The 21,183-nt window shown below is 57.0% G+C and overlaps 2 protein-coding genes across 2 annotated transcripts; one reads left to right on the top strand and one right to left on the bottom strand.

Moving 5' to 3' along the window:
• The first annotated feature begins 33 nt into the window (after positions 1 to 33).
• ACTN3 (actinin alpha 3) lies at positions 34 to 15,397 on the top strand. Its single transcript, XM_003909508.5, has 21 exons — positions 34 to 277; positions 3,724 to 3,838; positions 4,013 to 4,132; positions 6,489 to 6,575; positions 6,986 to 7,073; positions 7,586 to 7,664; positions 7,742 to 7,823; positions 8,599 to 8,684; positions 9,250 to 9,342; positions 9,817 to 10,047; positions 10,142 to 10,289; positions 11,344 to 11,494; positions 12,052 to 12,160; positions 12,254 to 12,394; positions 12,656 to 12,838; positions 13,310 to 13,444; positions 13,541 to 13,720; positions 14,091 to 14,237; positions 14,326 to 14,391; positions 14,864 to 15,022; positions 15,103 to 15,397. Exons 1-21 carry the CDS (start codon positions 131 to 133, stop codon positions 15,259 to 15,261), a joined length of 2,706 nt encoding a protein of 901 aa, XP_003909557.1. The 5' UTR covers positions 34 to 130; the 3' UTR covers positions 15,262 to 15,397.
• A 133-nt stretch (positions 15,398 to 15,530) lies between these two features.
• Positions 15,531 to 20,655, bottom strand: CTSF (cathepsin F). Its single transcript, XM_009185581.4, is given in 14 exon segments — positions 15,531 to 16,072; positions 16,153 to 16,211; positions 16,614 to 16,704; positions 16,798 to 16,862; positions 16,943 to 17,062; positions 17,726 to 17,806; positions 17,886 to 17,982; positions 18,071 to 18,216; positions 18,339 to 18,452; positions 19,295 to 19,370; positions 19,485 to 19,613; positions 19,615 to 19,719; positions 20,030 to 20,128; positions 20,320 to 20,655. Coding segments are annotated over 14 exon segments (1,470 nt in total). The 5' UTR covers positions 20,533 to 20,655; the 3' UTR covers positions 15,531 to 15,997.
• Positions 20,656 to 21,183: the final 528 nt, after the last annotated feature.

Below are 21,183 nucleotides of genomic sequence, written 5' to 3' on the forward strand. Positions count from 1 at the left end.
CCCCATCCGGCCCCTCCCTCCTCCCCCATATTTAGTGCGAATTCGATCTGGGGCTGGGCTGGGCCCTACTTAACCGGGCCCGGGTGTCCGAGAGCGCGCCGAGCGGAGCGAAGCCAGGAGCCCGAGCGAGATGATGATGGTTATGCAGCCCGAGGGTCTGGGGGCCAGGGAGGGGCCCTTCGCGGGCAGCGGCGGGGGCGGCGAGTACATGGAACAGGAGGAGGACTGGGACCGCGACCTGCTGCTGGACCCGGCCTGGGAGAAGCAGCAGCGGAAAGTGAGTGCTCGCCCATTTCCTGACAGCAAAACCGAGGCCTGAGAGGCCGGGCGGTTTATCCTGGGCATCTCAGCAGGGCAGGGGCAGAGCTTGTCTTTAACCTAGAGTGCTAATCCCCAGCCCAGGCTCTGCCCATCAGCTGCCTGCTGTCCCCAGGGCTGGAGGAGAGGGCTGGGAGCCCTCAAGAGGAGTTTAAAATGACAAGAGAGTTTCTGGGGTCCCCACCCCACCAGGGTTCAGTCCCCTGGACCCACTGCCCCACTTCTGCTGGTGAAAACAGGCTGGGCAAAGCCCAGGAGATCCAAGTCAGGGGGTTCAGAAAGAAGAATCTTTCTCCCACCACTCTCTGGTTAAATATTCCCAGACCCCACCTTAAGGGCTTGCAGCCAGGCAACTAGTGGACTTGGGAGTGTGGGGGTGGTGAGAAGGGTCCTCTCAGACCCCACCCCACCTCGTCTCCAGGGTGGGGTCCATAGTCGCTGTATCTCATTTAACAACTGAAGAAACTGAAGCCCCAAAAGGAGCACAGACAGGCCCCAAATCACAGACTGTCAGACATCAGGACCTCCGCAACCTAAGGATCTTTACCCCTTTCCCCACCCCCATTCTTTCCCAAGATACCCCAGGCATGGGGCCCTGAGTCTGCTGAAAAGGCCATAGGTCGAGGAGGAGGGAAGACCTGGGTCCCCTTACGCAGTAACCTGACTCTCCAGCCAGATGGACACGTAGTGCTGAGGCAGCACCTCGGGGGCGCTGGAGACGGGCACAGGGGCAGCTGCTGCCCAGGCCCAGCCCATCAGGCACTCAGGGCCCCTCCCTCCCTGAGTTATTTTCACTCCCAGACTTTCCCAAGTAGAGGGGGCAGGACACCTGGGTTCCCAAAGAGAAAATGATCCGGGCCAGAGGGAGAAAACTTTGGGGAGTGGCAGGCCGGTAACCAGGAGGGCACCATAAGGCCATTGGACCCTGCTCAGTGTGTGCCAACACTGTATGACTCCAGGAAAGGGCAGGGTACTCAGGTACTCGGTGGAATTTGCAGTATCTGAGAATCCTAGAATTTAGAATCAGAGCACTTCCACTGGGTTAGATGACAGGAGATGACCCCAAGGGCCAAGAGGCTCCGCTGAGTCGGCTGGGGTGCCCTGGGTGACAGGCTTCCACTTAGGCTCCCCCTGCACCTGTCTCCAAGCACAGCTGCAGTCCCAGGTTCGGCAGTTTCCCAGTGATGTCATCCCTGTCCTTGGCTCCAGCTGCCACCTATTCTGCAACATCTATCCCTACCCCCACCCACCCGGGCCTCTCCCAGATCCAGGTCCGCATGCCCCTCATATGACACATGCCAGTCTGTAACTTGTCTTTGTCACCTAACAAATTATCAGGAACATCTGTTCATCCCAACTTGCAGTCACCATCTCATCCATTCATTCAATGGCTACACAGCATACAGGCTCTGAATATCAATCAGCATCTCTTGTAGTTGGACATTTGGCTCATTTCTTTCTAGTCCAGCGTTGTTTATTGCAAGGTGGTAATAAACATCCTCGTGCTCAGCTTTAGCCCTGACGCCTCCCTGTTCCTCTGTGCTCCCTTCCTCCCCAGTGACTCCTCTATCCAAGGGCTTCCTTCATACAGTCTTGGAGCAGCACACTGCCTTGGCCCACATGATGTCTTACTATGTGCCAGCACTGTTTTAAGTACTGGGATTTGGCAGCAGACAAAATAAAGCCCCTGCCATGGGAGCTTACATTCCAACATTTCTGTCTCATCCATCCGATCCTGCCTTGTCCCCCTCACTGACACCCTTCCTCTCTTGCCCTGGTCCCAGTGGCTGCCTCCTCATTTCTCCCTTTTGCCGTGCCAAGCCATTCATCTCCACTCTGCAACCAGCATGGACAGTTCTGCCCACCTCCCTCCTGCCTGAGGCTTCCCTGATTCCCTGTTGCCCTCTGGATCAAATTTTAACTCCCCAGCTTAGCACCCAGGATCGCGCATGACCTGGCCCCTGCTGCCCCTCCGGCCCGCCTCTCACCACTTATACCCCAACAACCCCAGCTCCATTCCAGCAGTGCCCAGATCCTTGTAGTCCGACAAATGTAGCAACTGTTTCTCACAGCCAGTGAGCACTTGCCCGCATGATTGCCCCTGCCTGAAATGCCCTTGCCTGCCCTTCCCTTCCTGAATGATTCCTGCCCATCACAACTCTGATCAAATACTTGCCTTCCCCAAGAGGCCCCCGCCCTGATCCAACTTCCCTCCCATAAACTCCTTGGCAACCTCTTACAGCGCTTCTCAGACCAACGTGACTCTTGGATGGGCTATGAGCTTCCTTAGGGCAGGAAAGACTCTCATTAAGAGTCTTTGTGGTATGGGGATGCTCTGAATCCAAGAATCCTGCCAGGTTGGACGAAGAAAGAACTAAGATATCATAGATTTTGATCCTTTAATTACACAAATGGGGAGACCAAGCCTTAAAGAGGGAAAGGGGCTGACCCTGGATCACAGAGCATGAGTGGCTCAGTTGGACTTGGAGCCCACCCTGACTCTACCAGGGAGTCTATGGAAAGGCAGAATTCAGGACCTGAAGGGTGGTAGGTTGGCAGAAACTTGTGTACCAAGTGTGATGTCACCCCTATCGCCAACAGACACACAGCCCTGTACCATCCCTCCTATCTCAGATGGAGGCTGAGGCTGAGGCTGACTCTTGGGGAAGGGGTGGGCAGTCATCCCCAGAAATGAGATCAGACCAGATGTGGTGGCTTATGCCTGTAATCCCAACACTTTGGGAAGCCAAGGCAGGAGGATCACTTGAGCCCAGGAGCTTGAGACAAACCTGAGCAACATAGTAAGACCCTGTCTCTCTCTAAAAAAACAAAATGAGATCAGGCTGGGCCTGAGTGCCAGCTGATGCTCCAATAGCCCACAGAGTCCTTGCACACTTAGGGTCTACTCAGAGGCCAATTTACAACAACCCTAGAAGGTCAGAACTGATAAAAATAGAAACACAGAGACAGTCCCTTAGGCAAAACCCTGAGGGCCAGATGTGCTTCAGTCCAGGAGTTTTCAGATTTCAGAAAGGCAATATCACCCTGCACTGGCTCCTGTAGTTCAAAACCTCAGAGGGCCCCACACTTTGAATGGGTTAACATTTTCTAAGGGTCCTCCCGTGTTCAAGACCCCCAAGGCTAGAGTGCTGGTGGCCGGGTGCCCCAAGTCTGAACTGGGACCTGCATGGGTCCCAGACCCCATTTCTCCCCTCTCAGGAAAACTAAAGCTCAGAGAGGGAAAGGGACTGGCCCAGGATGCACAGCAAGTCAGTGGCTGAGCTGAGCTGCGATTTGAATCCAGAAATACAAGGCTCTGAGACCTACCCTGACTGAGGAGACAGGACTGTGCCCCACATCCCCCAGAGCCGATCGTAGGGTCTGAGTGCTGTCCTCTGCCCCCAGACCTTCACTGCCTGGTGCAACTCACACCTGCGCAAAGCGGGCACCCAGATTGAGAACATCGAGGACGATTTCCGCAATGGCCTCAAACTCATGCTGCTCCTGGAGGTCATTTCAGGTGAGGATATCAAATCAGTGCACCTGAGCCCCGGGACCCAGGAACATCTGGACAGCAGGGGGAATAGGGTGGCAGAGTGTTGGACGGGACTTGGTGGAGAGGGGAGAGTTTGCGGACAATGGCTTCTGCTGCCTCTCATGACCTTTGGCCCTTGGCCTCTCCTCTTATACCCAGGAGAGAGGCTGCCCAGGCCAGATAAAGGCAAGATGCGCTTCCACAAAATCGCCAACGTTAACAAGGCCCTGGACTTCATTGCCAGCAAGGGGGTTAAGCTGGTGTCCATTGGTGCTGAAGGTGAGGAGGTGGCAGGAAGGGTCCTGGGCAGGGCGCGGGGGCCTCTCTTGACATCAGCAAATCACCTCTGTGGGCCTCAGTTTCCTCATCTCATCAATGGGAATAATCCCTGCCTCGCAAGAGAGCCTGTAAAGAGCCAATGTACCAACCAGGCACAGTGGCTTCCGCCTGCAATCTCGGCATTTTGGGAGGCTGAGGTGGGTGGACCACTTGAGGCTAAGAGTTTGAAACCAGCCTGGCCAACATGGCAAAACCCCATCCCTACTAAAAATACAAAAATCAACTGGTGGTGGCTCACACCTGTAATCCCAGCTACTTGGGAGACTGAGGCACAAGAATCGAATGAACCTGGGAGGCGGAGGTTGCAGTGAGCCAAGATCGCGCCACTGCACCCCAGCCTGGGTAACAGAGCAAGAGACTCCATCTGAAAAAAAAAAAAAAAAAAAAGAGCCAGCCAGGCGTGGTGGCTCACACCTTAATCCCAGCACTTTGGGAGGCAAAGGTGTGGGGCTCACAAGGTCAGGAGATTGAGACCATCCTGGCCTACATGGTGAAACCCCGTCTCTACTCAAAATACAAAAATTAGCTGGGTGTGGCAGCACGTGACTGTAATCCCAGCTACTCAGGAGGCTAAGGCAGGAGAATCGCTTGAACCCGGTAGGCAGAGGTTGCAGTGAGTCGAGATCCTGCCACTGCACTCCAGCCTGGCAACAGAGCTAGACTCCGTCTAAAAAAAAAAAAAAATGCCAAACTGCCAGCGCAGCCCCTGAACCCTAGTAAGAGTTCAGTGAAATAATTTCTAAATAACAAGCAAGGCATGGTAGCACGTGCCTGTAGTCTCAGTTACTTGGGAGACTGAGGTGGGAGGATTGTTTGAGCCCAGAAGTTGGAGATCAGCCTAGGCAACGTAGCAGAACTCCATCTTGGCCAGGCACAGTGGTTCACGCCTGTAATCTCAGCACTTTGGGAGGCCAAGGCAAGTGGATCACCCTGACGTCAGGAGTTCGAGACCATCCTGGCCACTATGGTGAAAGCCTGTCTATACTAAAAACACAAAAATTTGCTGGGCATGGGCCAGGCGCAGTGGCTCACGCCTGTAATCCCAGCACTTTGGGAGGCCAAGGCGGGCGGACCACGAGGTCAGGAGTTTGAGACCATCCAGGATAACATAGTGAAACCCTCTCTCCTCTAAAAATACAAATAATTAACTGGCCATGGTGGCAGGCGCCTGTAATCCCAGCTACTCGGGAGACTGAGGCAGGAGAATGGCGTGAACCTGGGAGGCAGAGTTTGCAGTGAGCTGAGATCACGCCACTGCACTCCAGCCTGGGCGACAGAGCAAGACTCCGTCTCAAAAAAAAAAAAAAATTGCTGGGCATGGTGGGGCACACCTGTAATCCCAGCTATTCGGGAGGCTGAGGCAGGAGAATCCCTTGAACCTGGGAGGTGGAGGTTGCAGTTAGCCAAGATTGTGCCACTGCACTCCAGCCTGGGTGACAAGAGAGACTCTGTCACACACACACAGAGAAAACTCCATCTAAAAAAATTCCCCAAACCAACCAACTAAACAAAAAAATAGATGTGGGCCGGGGGTGATGGCTTACACCTGTAACCCCAGTACTTTGGGAGGCCAATGCAAGCAGATCACAAGGTCAGGAGTTCGAGATCAGCCTGGCCAATACAGTGAAACCCATCTCTACTAAAAATACAAAAATTAGCTGAGCCTGGTGGCATGCACCTGTATTCCCAGCTACTCAGGAGGCTGAGGCAGAAGAATTGCTTAAACCAGGGAGGCAGAGCTTGCAGTAAGCTGAGATCACACCACTGCACTCCAGCCTGGGTGACAGAGCAAGACTCTGTCACCCCCCAAAAAATAGATGCAGCTGGGTGCAGTGGTTCACGCCTGTAATCCCAGCACTTTGGGAGGCTGAGGTGGGCGGATCATTTGAGGTCAGGAGTTCGAGACCAGTCAAGCCGACGTGGCAAAACCCCATCTCTACTAAAAATACAAAAAATTAAGCAGGTTTGGTGGTGCACACCTGTAGTCCCAGCTACTAGGGAGGCCAAGGAAGGAGAATCGCTTGAACCCAGGAGGCGGAGGTTGCAGTGAGCCGAGATTGCACCACTGCACTCCAGTTGAGGCAAAGAGGGAGACTCCATCTCAGAAAATAATAATAAAGAAAAGAAAAGAAAAAGAGATGCTTACTGAGTACCTGCAAGGTGCCCACCTACTAGGTACCAGCCCTGAAAAGAGAGACAAGGGCCAGAGGACTGATCAGAGGGGAAGGTGAGCGGAGGCCAGATAGCACAGACCTTGAGTGTCAGGCAAATCTGTCCCCTGACCCCTACCCTGCAGAGATCGTCGACGGGAACCTGAAGATGACCCTGGGCATGATCTGGACCATCATCCTTCGCTTCGCCATCCAGGACATCTCTGTGGAAGGTGAGCAATGGGAAAGGAGGTTGGGGCCAGGTGCAGTGGCTGGGGCCTGTAATCCCCACACTTTGGGAGGTCGAGGCAGGCAGACCACTTGAAGGATCGCCCAGGAGTTCAAGACCAGCCTGGACAACATGGTGAAACCCCATCTCTACAAAAAATACAAAAAAAAAAAAAAAAAAAAAAGCTGGCCATGGTGGCATGTGCCTATAGTCCCAGATACTAGGGAGGCTGAGGTAGGAGGATCGCTTGAGCCTGGGAGGTTGAGGCTGTGGTGAGCCATGATCGTGTCACTGCACTCCAGTTGGATGACATAGCAAGACCCTGTCTCCAGGAGGAAAAAAAAAAAAAAGGTAGGGTGAGAGGGCTGACCTGGACCCCTTCGCAATGAATTCTCCCACCTCCTCCCCACCCAGAAACCTCGGCCAAGGAAGGCTTGCTTCTGTGGTGCCAGAGGAAGACAGCACCGTACCGCAACGTCAACGTGCAGAATTTCCACACCAGGTCTGTCAGCTGGTTACCAAATGTGTCTGGGCCTCTGTGGGGCACTGGGCATACAGAGGAGCCCTCCCTGGTCAGTGAAGGGCACTGAGCTGGTCCCTGTCACAAGCCACAGGGGAGGAAAAGGTCACAGCACAGTTCCTGGAACAGTGTCTGAAAAGAGGGCTCAGTAACTGCTGAGTGGAATGGAATTGAATCCAGGAAGGTTCCAGTAACTCCTGGAGGAGGGAGTGTTTGAGACTTCCCTGGAAGGCCATTCCAGCCAGAGGGAAGCTGGAGGCCAAAAACATCTAGAAACTGGTTGGGCCTAAACATGGGTGTGTGACAGAATCATGATGAGCCAGCAGGAGATGGTCCAGATACGGTCATGAAGGGCCTCAAACGCCAAGCTAAGGGGTTTGTGCTTTACTCCGTTTTACAGATGAGGCTATCCTTCTGGGGGGTGCTCCTGGGCCGAGGGGAGAATGGGGCCCCAGCTTGAACCCAGGCCTGACCCCCCTCTTCTCTCTGTTCAGCTGGAAGGATGGCCTGGCCCTCTGTGCCCTCATCCACCGACACCGCCCCGACCTCATCGACTATGCCAAACTGCGAAAGGTAGAGACCCCTACCACCCCCACCCACGGCCTCTGCCTGCAGCTGACCTTTCACCCTCCTCCCTCACACCCATCTAGGATGACCCCATCGGCAACCTGAACACTGCCTTCGAGGTGGCAGAGAAGTACCTGGACATCCCCAAGATGTTGGATGCAGAAGGTACGAGTGAGCTAGCCCAGGGGAGGACCCCACATCCTCACCACTGGGCCTGGTGCACCCTCCACACCTTTGCATGGCCCTTTCCTCCTCCTGGGATGCTCCGACTGCCCCCACCCCACTCCCTGGTCACAGTCCCCCTTCTCCAGCAGTCCTCTATCTTGTCCCCTGCCCCATCCCCTGAAGAGGACCAGCCTCTCCCGCCTCTCCGCTATGTAATGGCCCTACCTTCTGCCTCACATCCCAGTTACCTGGGTTACCTGGGATAACGTTGGTCCCCCAAGAATGGCAGCTCCCCTGGGGCATGTCCTCCCTGTGTTCCCCATGCTTAGGCAAGGCAACAGTCAACTGAAGCAGCAAACACTTTCTGAGCATCTACTTTGCGTGATGCCTGGGCTGTGTGGGCACTGCTGGAGAACTTTTTCTTGCCCTGAGGAGCTGTGGACTTGGGGAAAGACAGACAGACAGAGGGAGGTATAGGATAGTTCAAGGCACGAGGCAGCGTGGACCAGTCCCTCACGAGGCCCACGGTGGCTGGTCAATCACACTCACCCACCCACTCCCTCACACTTTGCTCACCCCAAGGTGGGGAGGTGGGGAAGTTGCTGAGCCCTGGGGTAAGGAGAGAGGGCTTCAAGGAAAAGAAGACACTGGGCTTGGGTGACTGGCTGCTGGTGGCCATGACTAGATACTTCCAGCCCTCCCACCCAGAGGGAGTTCTCTCCCTAGGGAGGGACCCCTGGCTTTGGCCAGTAGACACCGTGCTGTCCTGCCCTAGACATTGTGAACACCCCAAAGCCGGATGAGAAGGCCATCATGACCTATGTGTCCTGCTTCTACCATGCCTTTGCCGGGGCTGAGCAGGTAAGGTGGCCCAACTGCTACTGCCTGGGCTTGCGGACCCAAGGGCCCAACCTTGGCTGCAGCCCAACATTGGAGGCGCCAGACCACACAGGTGGGAGTGCCACTGTCCCAGCTACACACACTCAGTCCTCAGCAAGACCAGAGGACCCTGGTTTGGAAACTCCCTGCCTACCTAGGAGCCGTGCTCCCCCCATCCCTTTCCCTATTTTTTGTTTGTTTTTTGAGACAGGGTCTCACTCTGTCACCCAGGCTGGAGTGAAGTGGCATGATCACAGCTCGTTGCTGCCTTGACCTCAGCCTCCTGCCTCAGCCTCCCCAGTAGCTGGGACTACAGGCACATGCTACCACACCTGGCTAATTTTTGTATTTTTTGTAGAGATGGTGTTTCATTATGTTGCCTAGGCTGGTCTCAAACTCCTGGACTCAAGTAACTTACCCACCTCAGCCTCCCAAAGTGTTGGGATTACAGGCATGGGCCACCACGCCCAGCTGGGGGCTCTGTTTTTTAAGGGCTTTACAGAGGCAGCTTGCTTTAATGCCAGCCCTCTACCAACTACCCCCATAGGCAGAGACAGCTGCCAACAGGATCTGCAAGGTGCTGGCGGTGAACCAGGAAAACGAGAAGCTGATGGAGGAGTATGAGAAGCTTGCCAGTGAGGTGAGGCTGGGCTCCCACTGTGCTCTGCCCATCCCGGCCCTACTGACTCTCCCAACCCTGCTAACCCCAAGCGTGGGCCTGCAGAGCCTCCCTCTGCTCAGAGTAGCCCTGGCTTCCTCCAAGCCTCCTCCTGTCCATCTCCACCCAGCACTTGCCCTTCTGCCAACCCAAGCTCCTGGCCAGTCATTGATTGACTCATCATTCATCCATTTACTCCTGCATTGATCCATTCACTCGTATTTAGGTAGTCACATGGCCCTTTGCTCTGTGCCAACCTATACTAGCCCCTGGACTCAGAAATCAGCCATCTGACTCCTTCTCTGACTCATGAGGACTACCCCATTCTGCCTTCATATTTGTCAAAGTCACCCCCACCTACCCTCTGGCCACAGCCTGGGTGTCGGTGGAGAGGGGTGGGTGAGCCGGGCAGGTCAGCTCAGAGGTCTCTGCTTTGCCCCTGCCTGGCCCTGTCAGCTGCTGGAGTGGATCCGCCGCACCATCCCATGGCTGGAGAACCGTGTGGGCGAGCCCAGCATGAGTGCCATGCAGCGCAAGCTAGAGGACTTTCGGGACTATCGGCGTCTGCACAAGCCGCCCCGCGTTCAAGAAAAGTGCCAGCTGGAGATCAACTTCAACACACTGCAGACCAAGTTGCGGCTCAGCCACCGGCCTGCCTTCATGCCCTCTGAGGGCAAGCTGGTCTCGGTGAGCTCTACACACATTCCCTGGGTGAACTTCGGGTCCGTATCCCCATCTGTACAATGGGCAGTGATGGAGGGCACCCCTGCCTGCTCCACAGGACATCGCCAATGCCTGGCGGGGGCTGGAGCAGGTGGAAAAGGGCTATGAAGACTGGCTGCTCTCGGAGATCCGACGCCTGCAGCGACTCCAGCACCTGGCCGAGAAGTTCCGGCAGAAGGCCTCCCTGCACGAAGCCTGGACCCGGGGTAGGTACACCTACCTCACGGGGCTGGACTGTCTCCTGGGGTGGAGATTGGTGTGCAGGGGCGGGAGGGGAGGTTCTTGGCAAAATGCTCGGGACAAGGGTAGGTGCTCTGCAGGGAAGCCGGAGACTGGATTTCTAATCCCACCCTGACTTGCTGTGGTGCAACCTGGGCCTCTCTTTGGGCCACTGCCCCTCTGTGGGCCAAAGTTTGTTTTGTTTTTTGAGACAGAGTCTTGCTGTATTCCCCAGGCTAGTAAAATCTCGGCTCACTACAATCTCTGCCTCCTGGGATCAAGTGATCCTCCTGCTTCAGTCTCCCAAGGAGCTGGGACCACAGGTGTGCACCACCACGCCAGGCTAACTTTTTGTATTTTTTGTATAGATGGGTTCTCACTTTGTTGCCCAGGCTGATCTCAAACTCCTGGGCTCAAGCGATCCACCCACCTCAGCCTCCCAAAGTGCTGGGATTACAGGCATGAGCCACCACACACCCGGGTGTTTATCTATAAACTCAGCCTTCCCCCTCACCCCCAGCCCTGCTCTGGTCTTCTGCTCTGATTAATTCATCAGTTAGCATTTTATTTTATATGTATCAGGTGTACAAAGGTGAGTCCATTCCTCACCCTAACATCACATGTCATACTCAAAGTATCCTGACGCTAAAATATTGCACGAGTCAAATATATTACTCTGGATAGAGACATCCATTCGGTGTTCTGTCGAGGATTTTAGTGATGAACAAAGGAGGCCGGTTCAGGGGCTCATGGGGGTTACAGAATCGTTGAGAGCTATTTTAAGGTCCAATTACGCCAAAACTGTACCAAAGGCCCCTTGGTCGTAGCTCGCTCAGGGGACGCTGATATAGTTTACGGATCACACCACGGAAGAGGAGTTTCATCTACGTTATTACACCGACGCCGCAGAGCAAACCCCTAGTAGGGGCTAGGCCGGTGTGATCGCCACCTTAGCAGATGAGGCTTCGTGGTCACAGAGCCCGGCCCGCACCTCTGCCCCTGCCGCCACTGGGTGACCGGAGCCGGCCTCTTTTCGAGCAGGGAAGGAGGAGATGCTGAGCCAGCGCGACTACGATTCGGCTTCGCTACAGGAGGTGCGGGCGTTGCTGCGGCGCCACGAGGCCTTTGAGAGCGACCTGGCGGCGCACCAGGACCGCGTGGAGCACATTGCCGCGTTGGCCCAGGAGCTCAAGTAGGCGGGGCCTCGCGGGGCCCGCTCCCAACACCCCTGGCCCTGCCCCCGGCGGCGAGCCCCGCCCTGATCCCCATTTCCCTCCTCAAGACCCCAGGCTCTCCCGAGTTCTTCTGTAACCGCGCCGCCGTGGTACCCAGGTCCCATTCGCTCCGCCCCCTCCTGGAACCCCACCCCCATCTCCGGACCCCGTTCTGCTGCCACCACTCTTCCCACTAGGGTTTGACCTGTCCCACTCGTGGCCTGCCCTCTAACCTGTCCGCTCTCTTCACCCGGCTTACTGCCCCAAACCCTCCCCATCAGCTTTGGGCTGGCCACCCCCTCCCATGAACCCGCCCCTCCACCCAAGCACCTCCATGGACTGCAGCTAAGGACGCGCGGGCGCCCACCTACACAGAGGGATGCGCGGGGACCGCCCCCTCTTGGAAAGCACCCAGCTTTACCCACCACCTGCCCTGGCTCCCGCACACCTTCACCCCCACCCGGGGCGCGGGTGAAGTGCAGTTAGGACATCTGGGCTGGGGCTGGCCCCAACTCGCCCTACTTCTCGCTCCCAGTGAGCTGGACTACCATGAGGCAGCCTCAGTGAACAGCCGCTGCCAGGCCATCTGCGATCAGTGGGACAACCTGGGCACCCTGACCCAGAAGAGGCGGGATGCGCTAGAGGTGGGGCTGGGGGCCGGGCAGCTGGGGGTGGGTAGGTGGGTGAGGCCAGGTCTGCTGGGCATGCTGCTGACCCACTATGCCCCCCACCCCTAGCGGATGGAGAAGCTCCTGGAGACCATCGATCAGCTTCAACTGGAGTTCGCCCGGCGGGCCGCACCCTTCAACAACTGGCTGGACGGTGCCGTGGAGGACCTGCAGGACGTGTGGCTGGTACACTCTGTGGAGGAGACCCAGGTGGGTGCCAGGGTTGCAGGGGATGGATGGGATGACAGGGAAGCTGGTCCCAAATTCTGCCAGCCACAACTTTAGGCTCCTAGGGCAAAGGGATGGGAAGAAAACCCCAGTTCCCGAGTGCTGGGCTGGAAGACAGGAGGCCGGGGTTCTTGCGTCAGGACTTCTCAGGACCGCTGGGTGGCCCAGGGCACACTGCTGCCCTTTCTGTTGCCTATGGTAAGTGGGGGACACCAGTTGACGCTTCCTGCCTGTCACCCCCAGAGCCTGCTGACAGCGCATGATCAGTTCAAGGCAACGTTGCCCGAGGCTGACCGAGAGCGAGGCGCCATCATGGGCATCCAGGGTGAGATCCAGAAGATCTGCCAGACGTATGGGCTGCGGCCCTGCTCCACCAATCCCTACATCACCCTGAGCCCGCAGGACATCAACACCAAGTGGGATATGGTCAGTGCCACCTGTAGCCTTCCTCCCACCCACTCCTGCATACTCTGACCACCCTGAAACTTCAGGTGGCCCAAGATATGGAGAATAAAGTCCATCTTCAGATCTGGGGTCTGCCAGACTCCACGTGGGACTGGATAAATCACCTTGTCTGTCTTGGGCTCATCTGTATATGATGAGCCGTAACAGCAGCATTCTCCTGTCAGGATTGATGTGAAGTAGAATTAAGCCTTGTGTGTGGACATCTTTTATAAATCCACCCATATTAGTTATAAATGATGCCATCAGCCCCATTTTGCGATGACAAAACTGAAGCCCACAAGGGTTAGTGACTTGCCCAGGAGCTTTCTTGCATATCCCAGACAAGTTGGCTCAAAGCAACAGGGGCTGAGGTTTGAGGGGCTGGAGCCCATTTCCCCTAAGGCCATTTCCCAGCCCCCAGAGCTGGCTCTGGCATAACCGCCCTCCTCTCAGGTCCGAAAGCTGGTGCCTAGCCGTGATCAGACACTGCAGGAGGAGCTGGCACGGCAGCAGGTAAATGAGAGGCTCCGGCGACAGTTTGCGGCCCAGGCCAATGCCATTGGACCCTGGATCCAGGCGAAGGTGGAGGTAAGGGCTGGGACAGTGGGTCCAACCTGGGGAGGTGCGGCTAGGGCTGGGCCACAGGGAGTTGGGAGCCCTCATGCTGCCTGGGAACCCCTGCAGGAAGTGGGGCGGCTGGCAGCAGGGCTAGCCGGCTCTCTGGAGGAGCAGATGGCTGGGCTACGGCAGCAGGAGCAGAACATTATCAACTACAAGACTAACATTGACCGGCTAGAGGGTGACCACCAGCTGCTGCAGGAGAGCCTGGTGTTCGACAATAAGCACACCGTCTACAGCATGGAGGTGGGATCACAAACTCTCAGGAGAAAAGGGAGGCAGCGCTGGCTGAGGAGGCCCAGGGAGACCACAGCTGGACAGAGCATGCATGTCCCAGCAGGGTCCCCAGTTCAGCCTGGCCAGGTCCCTTAAGACCCAGCGATGGAAAGTGACCCTTCCAGAGTCACAAAGCAGTCCAAACCCAGGCCAGGATTGGCCATAGCTGGTTATCAAAAGATAGGAAGGACTGCTGGGGGTTACTCAGTGGAGCCTCCAGATGGGGATGGAGGCCCAGTGAGGGGGAGGACTTGCCCAGGGTCAGTGGACTGGATGTGGAGCTAGAGCCAGTGGCCAGGCACTGGCCGCCCACTGACGGTGGCCTGTCCCTGACTGCCAGCACATCCGCGTGGGCTGGGAGCAGCTGCTCACCTCTATCGCCCGCACCATCAATGAAGTGGAGAACCAGGTACTGACCCGAGATGCCAAGGGGCTGAGCCAGGAGCAGCTCAACGAGTTCCGAGCATCCTTCAACCACTTTGACCGGGTCAGCAGGGGCCTGGCCCTGTGGGGTAAGACACTTGGGGGCTGGTGGAGGCTGGAGACCAAGCCTGATATCCACACACCCCCTACAGAAGAGGAATGGGATGATGGAGCCTGATGACTTCCGAGCTTGCCTCATCTCCATGGGCTATGACCTGGTGAGTGCCCCCCAGCCCCTTCCCAGGAGTCCCAAAGTACCCCCTCCTCTGTGCTGATCACCTACTGTGCGCCTCCCATCTTCACATACACCATCCCCTGCATCTTCATCACATCCACACAGGGGCTAGCAAGGCTCAGGGAGGTAAACTCACTTGGACCCAGTTCTGTGTGGACCCAAAGTCTGAGCTTGCAACATTTTTACCTGTAGGGAAACAGCACTACAGAAACAGGTAGGGCCCTGGAAAAAAAATCAGGACCAGGGAGCAAATCTGCTTCCTGCTATAGGTAGGATGCAGATTTCAGCCTACCATAAAGGACGTCCTATAGCCAGGACTAAGGTCTCTGGAGGAAGGGAACACCCTTGTTACTGGGGCTCTGCTAGCCAAGGCTGGACAGTACCCAGGAGGGGACATCCGGACCCCTCCTGGCTTTAGTGCTCATGGGCATAGTGCCTGGCCCCTATCTCTGCAGGGGGAAGTGGAGTTTGCTCGCATCATGACCATGGTGGACCCCAACGCAGCTGGGGTGGTGACCTTCCAGGCCTTCATAGACTTCATGACCCGAGAGACAGCCGAGACTGACACGGCTGAGCAAGTTGTGGCCTCCTTCAAGATCCTGGCAGGAGACAAGGTGAGTCCCAGGTGGTGGAGGGGCTGGGGGGCTGGGGCAGGGCATAGGACCTGTGGGTCCTCAACGCCTCTTCTCCCCAGAACTACATCACCCCCGAGGAGCTGCGACGCGAGCTCCCCGCCGAGCAGGCCGAGTACTGCATCCGCCGTATGGTGCCCTACAAGGGATCCGGCGCCCCAGCTGGAGCCCTGGACTACGTGGCCTTCTCCAGTGCCCTCTATGGGGAGAGCGACCTCTGACCCCAACCACTGAGGTTCTCTATGCAAGATGGAGAGAGGGTGCACCCTGTGGATGATCCCATCCGTCCCTCAGAGCAAGGGCCTGAGAGAACAGTCAGCCAAGTGCTTCTAAATAAAGATCCCTCTGTGGGTCTCTCCCCATCTCCTTTTGGTTCCTGAAGCAGAAGCTGGGCCCTCAGGCTCCTGGGCAGGACCAGCTATCCCACCTTGACCCACCAAAAGTCCTGCCCTCCCTCCTCACCCCCGGGGACTGAGCATTCATACCACACTAGGGACCAGGACACATCTTTATTGCTGTTAGAAAAGGTTGGTTACAAGTTTCCTGGACGTGGAAGGGGACACTATCCCTAAATCCAAGGGAACCAGAAAATTTATAGTATCAAACAGAGGAAATCGGAGGCAGGACAGAGCTGGGCTTAAGATCAGAACATTTTCTTCCTGCTCATTACCCGAGCCCAGAGTTCTTGCCCCAGCTTTAACTGCCAAGATACCACCCTTCACCCCAAGATCCTCCTAAGCTACCACAATTCAACAAAGGTGCAGGTGCAGAACTTCAGGGTGGGAGTGGGGTGCAGGGAAGCAGGGGCTGTGCCCCAGCCCAGTGCCCTCTGCTCACCCTGAGGTACCCAGTGCCTGTCCCTCTGCCAGCTGTACCTCCCGGGGAGGGGCCTGGACACGTCAGGCTGCAGCAGCGGCCACTCTGATCAGCACCAGGTCCTGAGCTGGGGGCCCCTCCTCAGTCCACTACCGCCGAGCTGGCCATGGTGTTCACACCACAGGCCCCAGACCCGCGATGCAAGTAGTAGTAACCCTGGGGGAGAGGGGGAGCTGGTGAGGGCACCAGGGTAGGATGGCAGCTGGGGGGCCAGAGGCCAAGCCGGCAAGACTCACCTTCTCACCCCAGTCAGTGCCCCAGCTGTTCTTGATGGCCCAGAAGGGAATGTCAGAGCCTGGGGTGCAGTGCAGAGCACAAGGATCAGGGCCCTTAATTCTCCAGGCAGAGCCTTAATCACTTTGCACCTTCAAATACTTGCACTGGGCCTACTGTATGACGAGGACTAGGAAAAGAACAGAAAGCAAGGGGCCCACCTACCAGCCTCAGGGAGAAGCCCTGGGGCAGGGAGGAAGCACTCACCCACCCGTCTCTTGCAGGTCATCAATATTTACCCTCGCACAGCTCAGCTTCCCTTCCACAGACAGGACAGATGCTGCCCGTGTGGCCATGGCCCAGGCAGCGGGTAAGGACAGGGTTCCTAGGCATTCCCCCTATTTCCCCTCTAGAGGACTTGAGATGCTGTGGTCCCACCCCTGCCTGTGGCCTGGCTGGATGCAGGATAGGCAGCGGAACTCACGGTTGCCATAGCCCACAAGCAACACCGCATGGTCGATGAGCCAAGGGCTGCAGAGGGGCCGGAGAGGGCGGGAGATCCCATGGCGGTAAAACTGGAGGTGGAGAAGGAGTAGGGGATCAACTCCAAGATGAGGTCGGGGAGGTCAACAAGAGATGGGACAGGGGCAGTGGTGCTAGGGCCTCACCTGCATGCCAAAGGCATTGATGGCCACGGAGATTGGGCCTCTCTTGGCCAGCCAGGCCGCCAGCTCTGAGATGGGAAAGGGTGGCATCAGTGGGTACCCAGGCCCTGGCCCCACCTTGCCTCACCTCACCCCGCCCCTCACTCACTCTGCTCATTCTGGCTCAGCTCCACGGAGTCATTGATGTAGACCTTGGCCTTCTCTGCTGAGAAGTTGCAGGCCTGCATGTGGCCCCGGTAGCTGTAGTCATCCTCTGTCTCCAGCCCTCCTGGGGAACGGTGCGGGTGAGTACAGAAGGGCGGGCTCCCATTTGCCATTCACAGCCAGAAGTGGACTACGCCCCCTACATGAGGTTTCACATTCCTCGTCCACCCCAGGCCACAGGCCATCCCCCCTGAGGAATGTCTTCATTCTAGAAATGATACATCTGAGGCTGGGAGAGATGGGGAGGAGGGACCAGCACCCAGCAAGAAAAGTGGCAGAGACAGAACTCAGCTCCAACTTCTGACTCCTCACCAAGGGCTCGTCCCAGCAGTCTTTCACCCAGGCTGGAGTACAGTGGCACAAACATGCCTCACTGTAGCCTCAACCTCCTGGGCTCAAGCGATCCTCCTGCCTCAGCCTCCCAAGTAGCTGAGACTATAGATGCAAGCCACCATGCCTGGCTAATGTCTTTAATTTTTTGTAGAGATGGGGTCATGCTATGTTGCCCAACCTGGTCCTGAACTTCTGGTCTTAAGTGATCTTCCCACGTTGGCCTCCCAAAGTGTTGGAATTACATGCATGAGCCACCACACCTGGCTGGGTCAGCATTAAGACTTCAGCTTAGCTCTGTGTGACTCTCACGCTCACATCTCCCCCCATCATAAAGTAACTTCTTGCAGAGGGAGAAGTGGCTCCAGTTGCCCCTCCTGACCCCGTTAATGCATACCCAAATTCTTTATGGCCGAGTAGGCGTTGGAGGGCAAGCCGCCCATGCAGGCCTTGTCCATCTTGTCACAGTCCAAGAGCTCTAGGAGACAGAAGGCTGGTCCCAAGAAGCCCTCCTGAGGGGCTAGGCTGGGGACAGAGGGGTAGAGCGAGATGCTCACCCTGTTCAGAGAGGGAGAGTAGGGTCCCCTGGTTCAGAAACCACTGGCCCTCCACGTTGCCTGTGACTGAGAAGGCCCAGCAGGAGCCACACATGCCCTACAAGAGATGGGTGGAGTCAGAGCTGGATCCCTTCACCAGCCCCAGTGCAGTGCCCATGTCCCACCCTCACTTCTAGGGGTCCAACCTGGTCCTTGACTTTTGTGACAGCCCCCTTACTCCTCCAGTCCCATTCAGGTGGGGCGAGGTCACCCACAGACTTGGCTTGCTTCATCTTGTTGCCAGGCTCTTCTCTCAGGAGGGGATTCAGGTAGATGGTACGGAACTCCTCCTCTGCAGGCAAAGGTGGGCAGGGCATAGGGAGAAAAGTGTTCTAAGCCAGACCTGACCAGAGGCCTTGCAAGCAAGGTCCTATCTCTTCCTGGCTCCATGAGGACTCTGGCCACTATCCCTACCTGTGAGATCACTGAACTTGGTGACTCCATACTGAGCTGTGCCACGGTCCAAGGCCTGGATCTTCTGTGCTCGCACCATGTTATTGACAAAGACGGACAGGCGCCACCGGGCTTCTGAGGACCAAAGAGCAGAAGAGGAGGGGCTTGACCCCAGGCAGATAAACGGAGGGGCAACTGGGGCTAGCTGGCAGGGGTTTCCCCGCGGAGTAGGTAGGGGTGGGGGCCAGACATGCAAGTGATGGAGTGGGAGGTCTGATCAACTTTTGGGGCCAAACTGAAGTGATGACTTCCCAGGTGCAAAAGCAGTAAATGGGGTCTTAAGGACACTACCCACAAGAGGTGGTGGGGAAAGGCCGTGTTGTCAAGGACTCTCCAGCACAAAAAATCCGGCCTCTGCCCCATCCCACCTTGCCCAGAGTGATGGAGACGCATGGCTTTTTTTTTTTTTTTGAGACCAAGTTTTCACTCGTCACCCGTGCTGGAGTGTAATGGCGCAATCTTGGCTCACTGCAACCTCCGCCTCCTGGGTTCAAGCGATTTTCCTGCCTCAGCCTCCCGAGTAGCTGGTACACAGGCATGCGTCACCACGCCCGGCTAATTTTTGTACTTTTTTTTTTGGTAGAGATGGGGTTTCACCATGTTGGCCAGGCTGGTCTTGAACTCCAGACCTCAGGTGATTTGCCCGCCTCGGCCTCCCAAAGTACTGCAATTACAGACATGAGCCACCGCACCCGGCCAAAACCCATGGCTTCTGAGCGGGAAGATAAGGTGGGAGAAGGGACCAGGTACTCAGGGTAGCTGCCCAGTCTAGCAAGGCTTAGGGAAAACTCAGGAATTACGGGGTCCTTGAACAGCTGCACTGCCTCTTGTCTTTCTCCTCCCCCACACCAAGGTGCCAAGTTGGGGGGAAAGTCCTGTTCTGATAGAAACAGGTACAGCCAAGGCTGGGTCCTCACCTTCCTTTGACTCATATGTCCGGTTATACGTAATGACAAAGTTCTTGAAGATTGAAGCCATCTTCACAGGCAAGTCCTGGATAGGTAGACCAGTCTTTAGGCTAACCAGGGAAACCCACTCCAGAGGGAAGGGAGGAGAAGGGTGATGAGGGCGATGAGTGGCTGGCTCCCCAAGCTACGGGCTCCTCACCTGGGGCAGGGGATCCTCATTCAACAGGGAAAGGACTGAGCTGAAAGTCTCATTTCTGCTGTCTGGATGGGGTTGGGACAGAGAAGAAATCATTGAGCCCTGAGTGAAGGCTGACTTGGGCTCCCCAGCAGCCTTGGGCTCTCCCAGCACCTGGAACCTTGGTGTCCACCGGGCCACAGTCCTTCCGCAGCAGCACGTGTTTTCCAAGTTCATCCAGAACTTCGAAGCTGCAGAGCTGGAGGGAGAGGAAGCAGCTGCTCTGGGGGCCTGGATCTGGATCTGGGGAGCAAGATCTGGGCAAGATGGAGCTGGAGGCTCTTCAGATGAGGGCCACCCTTAAGGCAATCACCCCATCACAGTGGACAGCTGCACCGGGACATCCTCCCCTTCAGAGCATCCTGGTTTCTGGCCCTCGGGGCCTGGGAAGTGGCTCGAGGTGGGGCATCGGCTGCATCAGATTCCTGCGTCTTGACCTAACTCGTCATAATCTAACTGCTGCCTTACTCAGCCAGGGGGCGGGGAATCCCAAGAGCCTCCTCACTCACCAGGGTTTTCTTGGACGCGGGGAGCCGGCACACCGTGGGGTCGTTGCAGGGTGGCTCCTCCAGGGTCGCCTCCAGGGAGAACAGCGAACCCTGGCCCGCCTGTAGAGAGGGGCAGGTGAGGCGGGCACGGTCGGCCCTTCATGGCGCCCACGGCCCCGCCCGTGCGGTGCTGCCTGTTCCCCACCACCAGAGATCGGTTCGTCCAGCGGGCAGGCCCCATCCCAAGGTTAGGTCAAAGTTCCTATCCCTCGGACCCGGGCCCGGCGCCCCCGCCCCCGGCGCGTTCTCACCCGGCGGACGCGGCCGCGCACAAGGCCCAGCACGGCCCGCGTCCCCGCAGCCCGGCCGCGATTGAACATGTCCAGCGCGAAGCGGGTGGGCGCCAGCAGCTCCGGGGACGGCGGCCCCCAGGCCTGAAAGCTGGCGGCTTGGGGCTGGGCGGGGGCGGCCACTGCGCCCGGGAGCAGCCCCAGCAACGACAGCAGCTGCAGCCAGGGCGCCATGGCGAGGGCAAAGCCGGCTGCCCGGACGCGCGGACCCAACAGACGCGCCACCGACCGACCGGGTACAGAGCCAGCTGCAAGCCGGGCCTGAGTCCTCCCTCCCGCGGGGCGACCGCGCGCCGACCAATGGGCGCTGGCTTGGGGCGCCTGCGCGCTCTCTTGTTTACAGGAGGCACGTGGGGCGCGCGGGGTAGGGAGAGCGGGAGGCTGCTGGCCTGAGGCTAAAGCTAGTCAGTAACCTCTATCACATGCGTGTTATAGGTTACGCTTGTTATACGACACGCCAGCTCCTTTTATTCGGAGTAGCAATCTCTGAAGTAGGTGCTATCCCCATCGTACAGTGGAGGAACCGAGGCTTGGAGAGATTAAATGGCGTGGCCGGGCTCTGTGACTCACGCCTGTAAATCCCAGCACTTTAAGAGGCCAAGGGGGTGGATCACCTGAGGTCAGGAGTTGGAGACCAGCCTGGCACACGTGGTGAAACCCCGTCTCTACTAAAAACACAAAAATTATCTGGGCGTGGTGGTGGGCACCTGTAGTCCCCAGCTACTCGGAAGGCTGAGGCAGGAGAATGGCGTGAACCCGGAAGGCGGAGCTTGCAGTGAGCCTAGATGGTGCTGCTGCACTCCAACCTGGCCAACAGAGCGACAC

This window comes from Papio anubis, chromosome 12, assembly GCF_008728515.1.
Source record: "Papio anubis isolate 15944 chromosome 12, Panubis1.0, whole genome shotgun sequence".
Classification (NCBI taxonomy): domain Eukaryota; kingdom Metazoa; phylum Chordata; class Mammalia; order Primates; family Cercopithecidae; genus Papio; species Papio anubis.

Excerpts from the sequence above, each read along its gene's own strand:
- ACTN3 (XM_003909508.5), top strand. The coding sequence starts at position 131 with ATGATGATGGTTATGCAGCCCGAGGGTCTGGGGGCCAGGGAGGGGCCC. Across the intron at positions 7,074-7,585 it reads GTGCAGAATTTCCACACCAG|CTGGAAGGATGGCCTGGCCC; the intron begins GTCTGTCAGCTG and ends CTCTCTGTTCAG. Across the intron at positions 12,161-12,253 it reads AGAGGCGGGATGCGCTAGAG|CGGATGGAGAAGCTCCTGGA; the intron begins GTGGGGCTGGGG and ends CCCCACCCCTAG.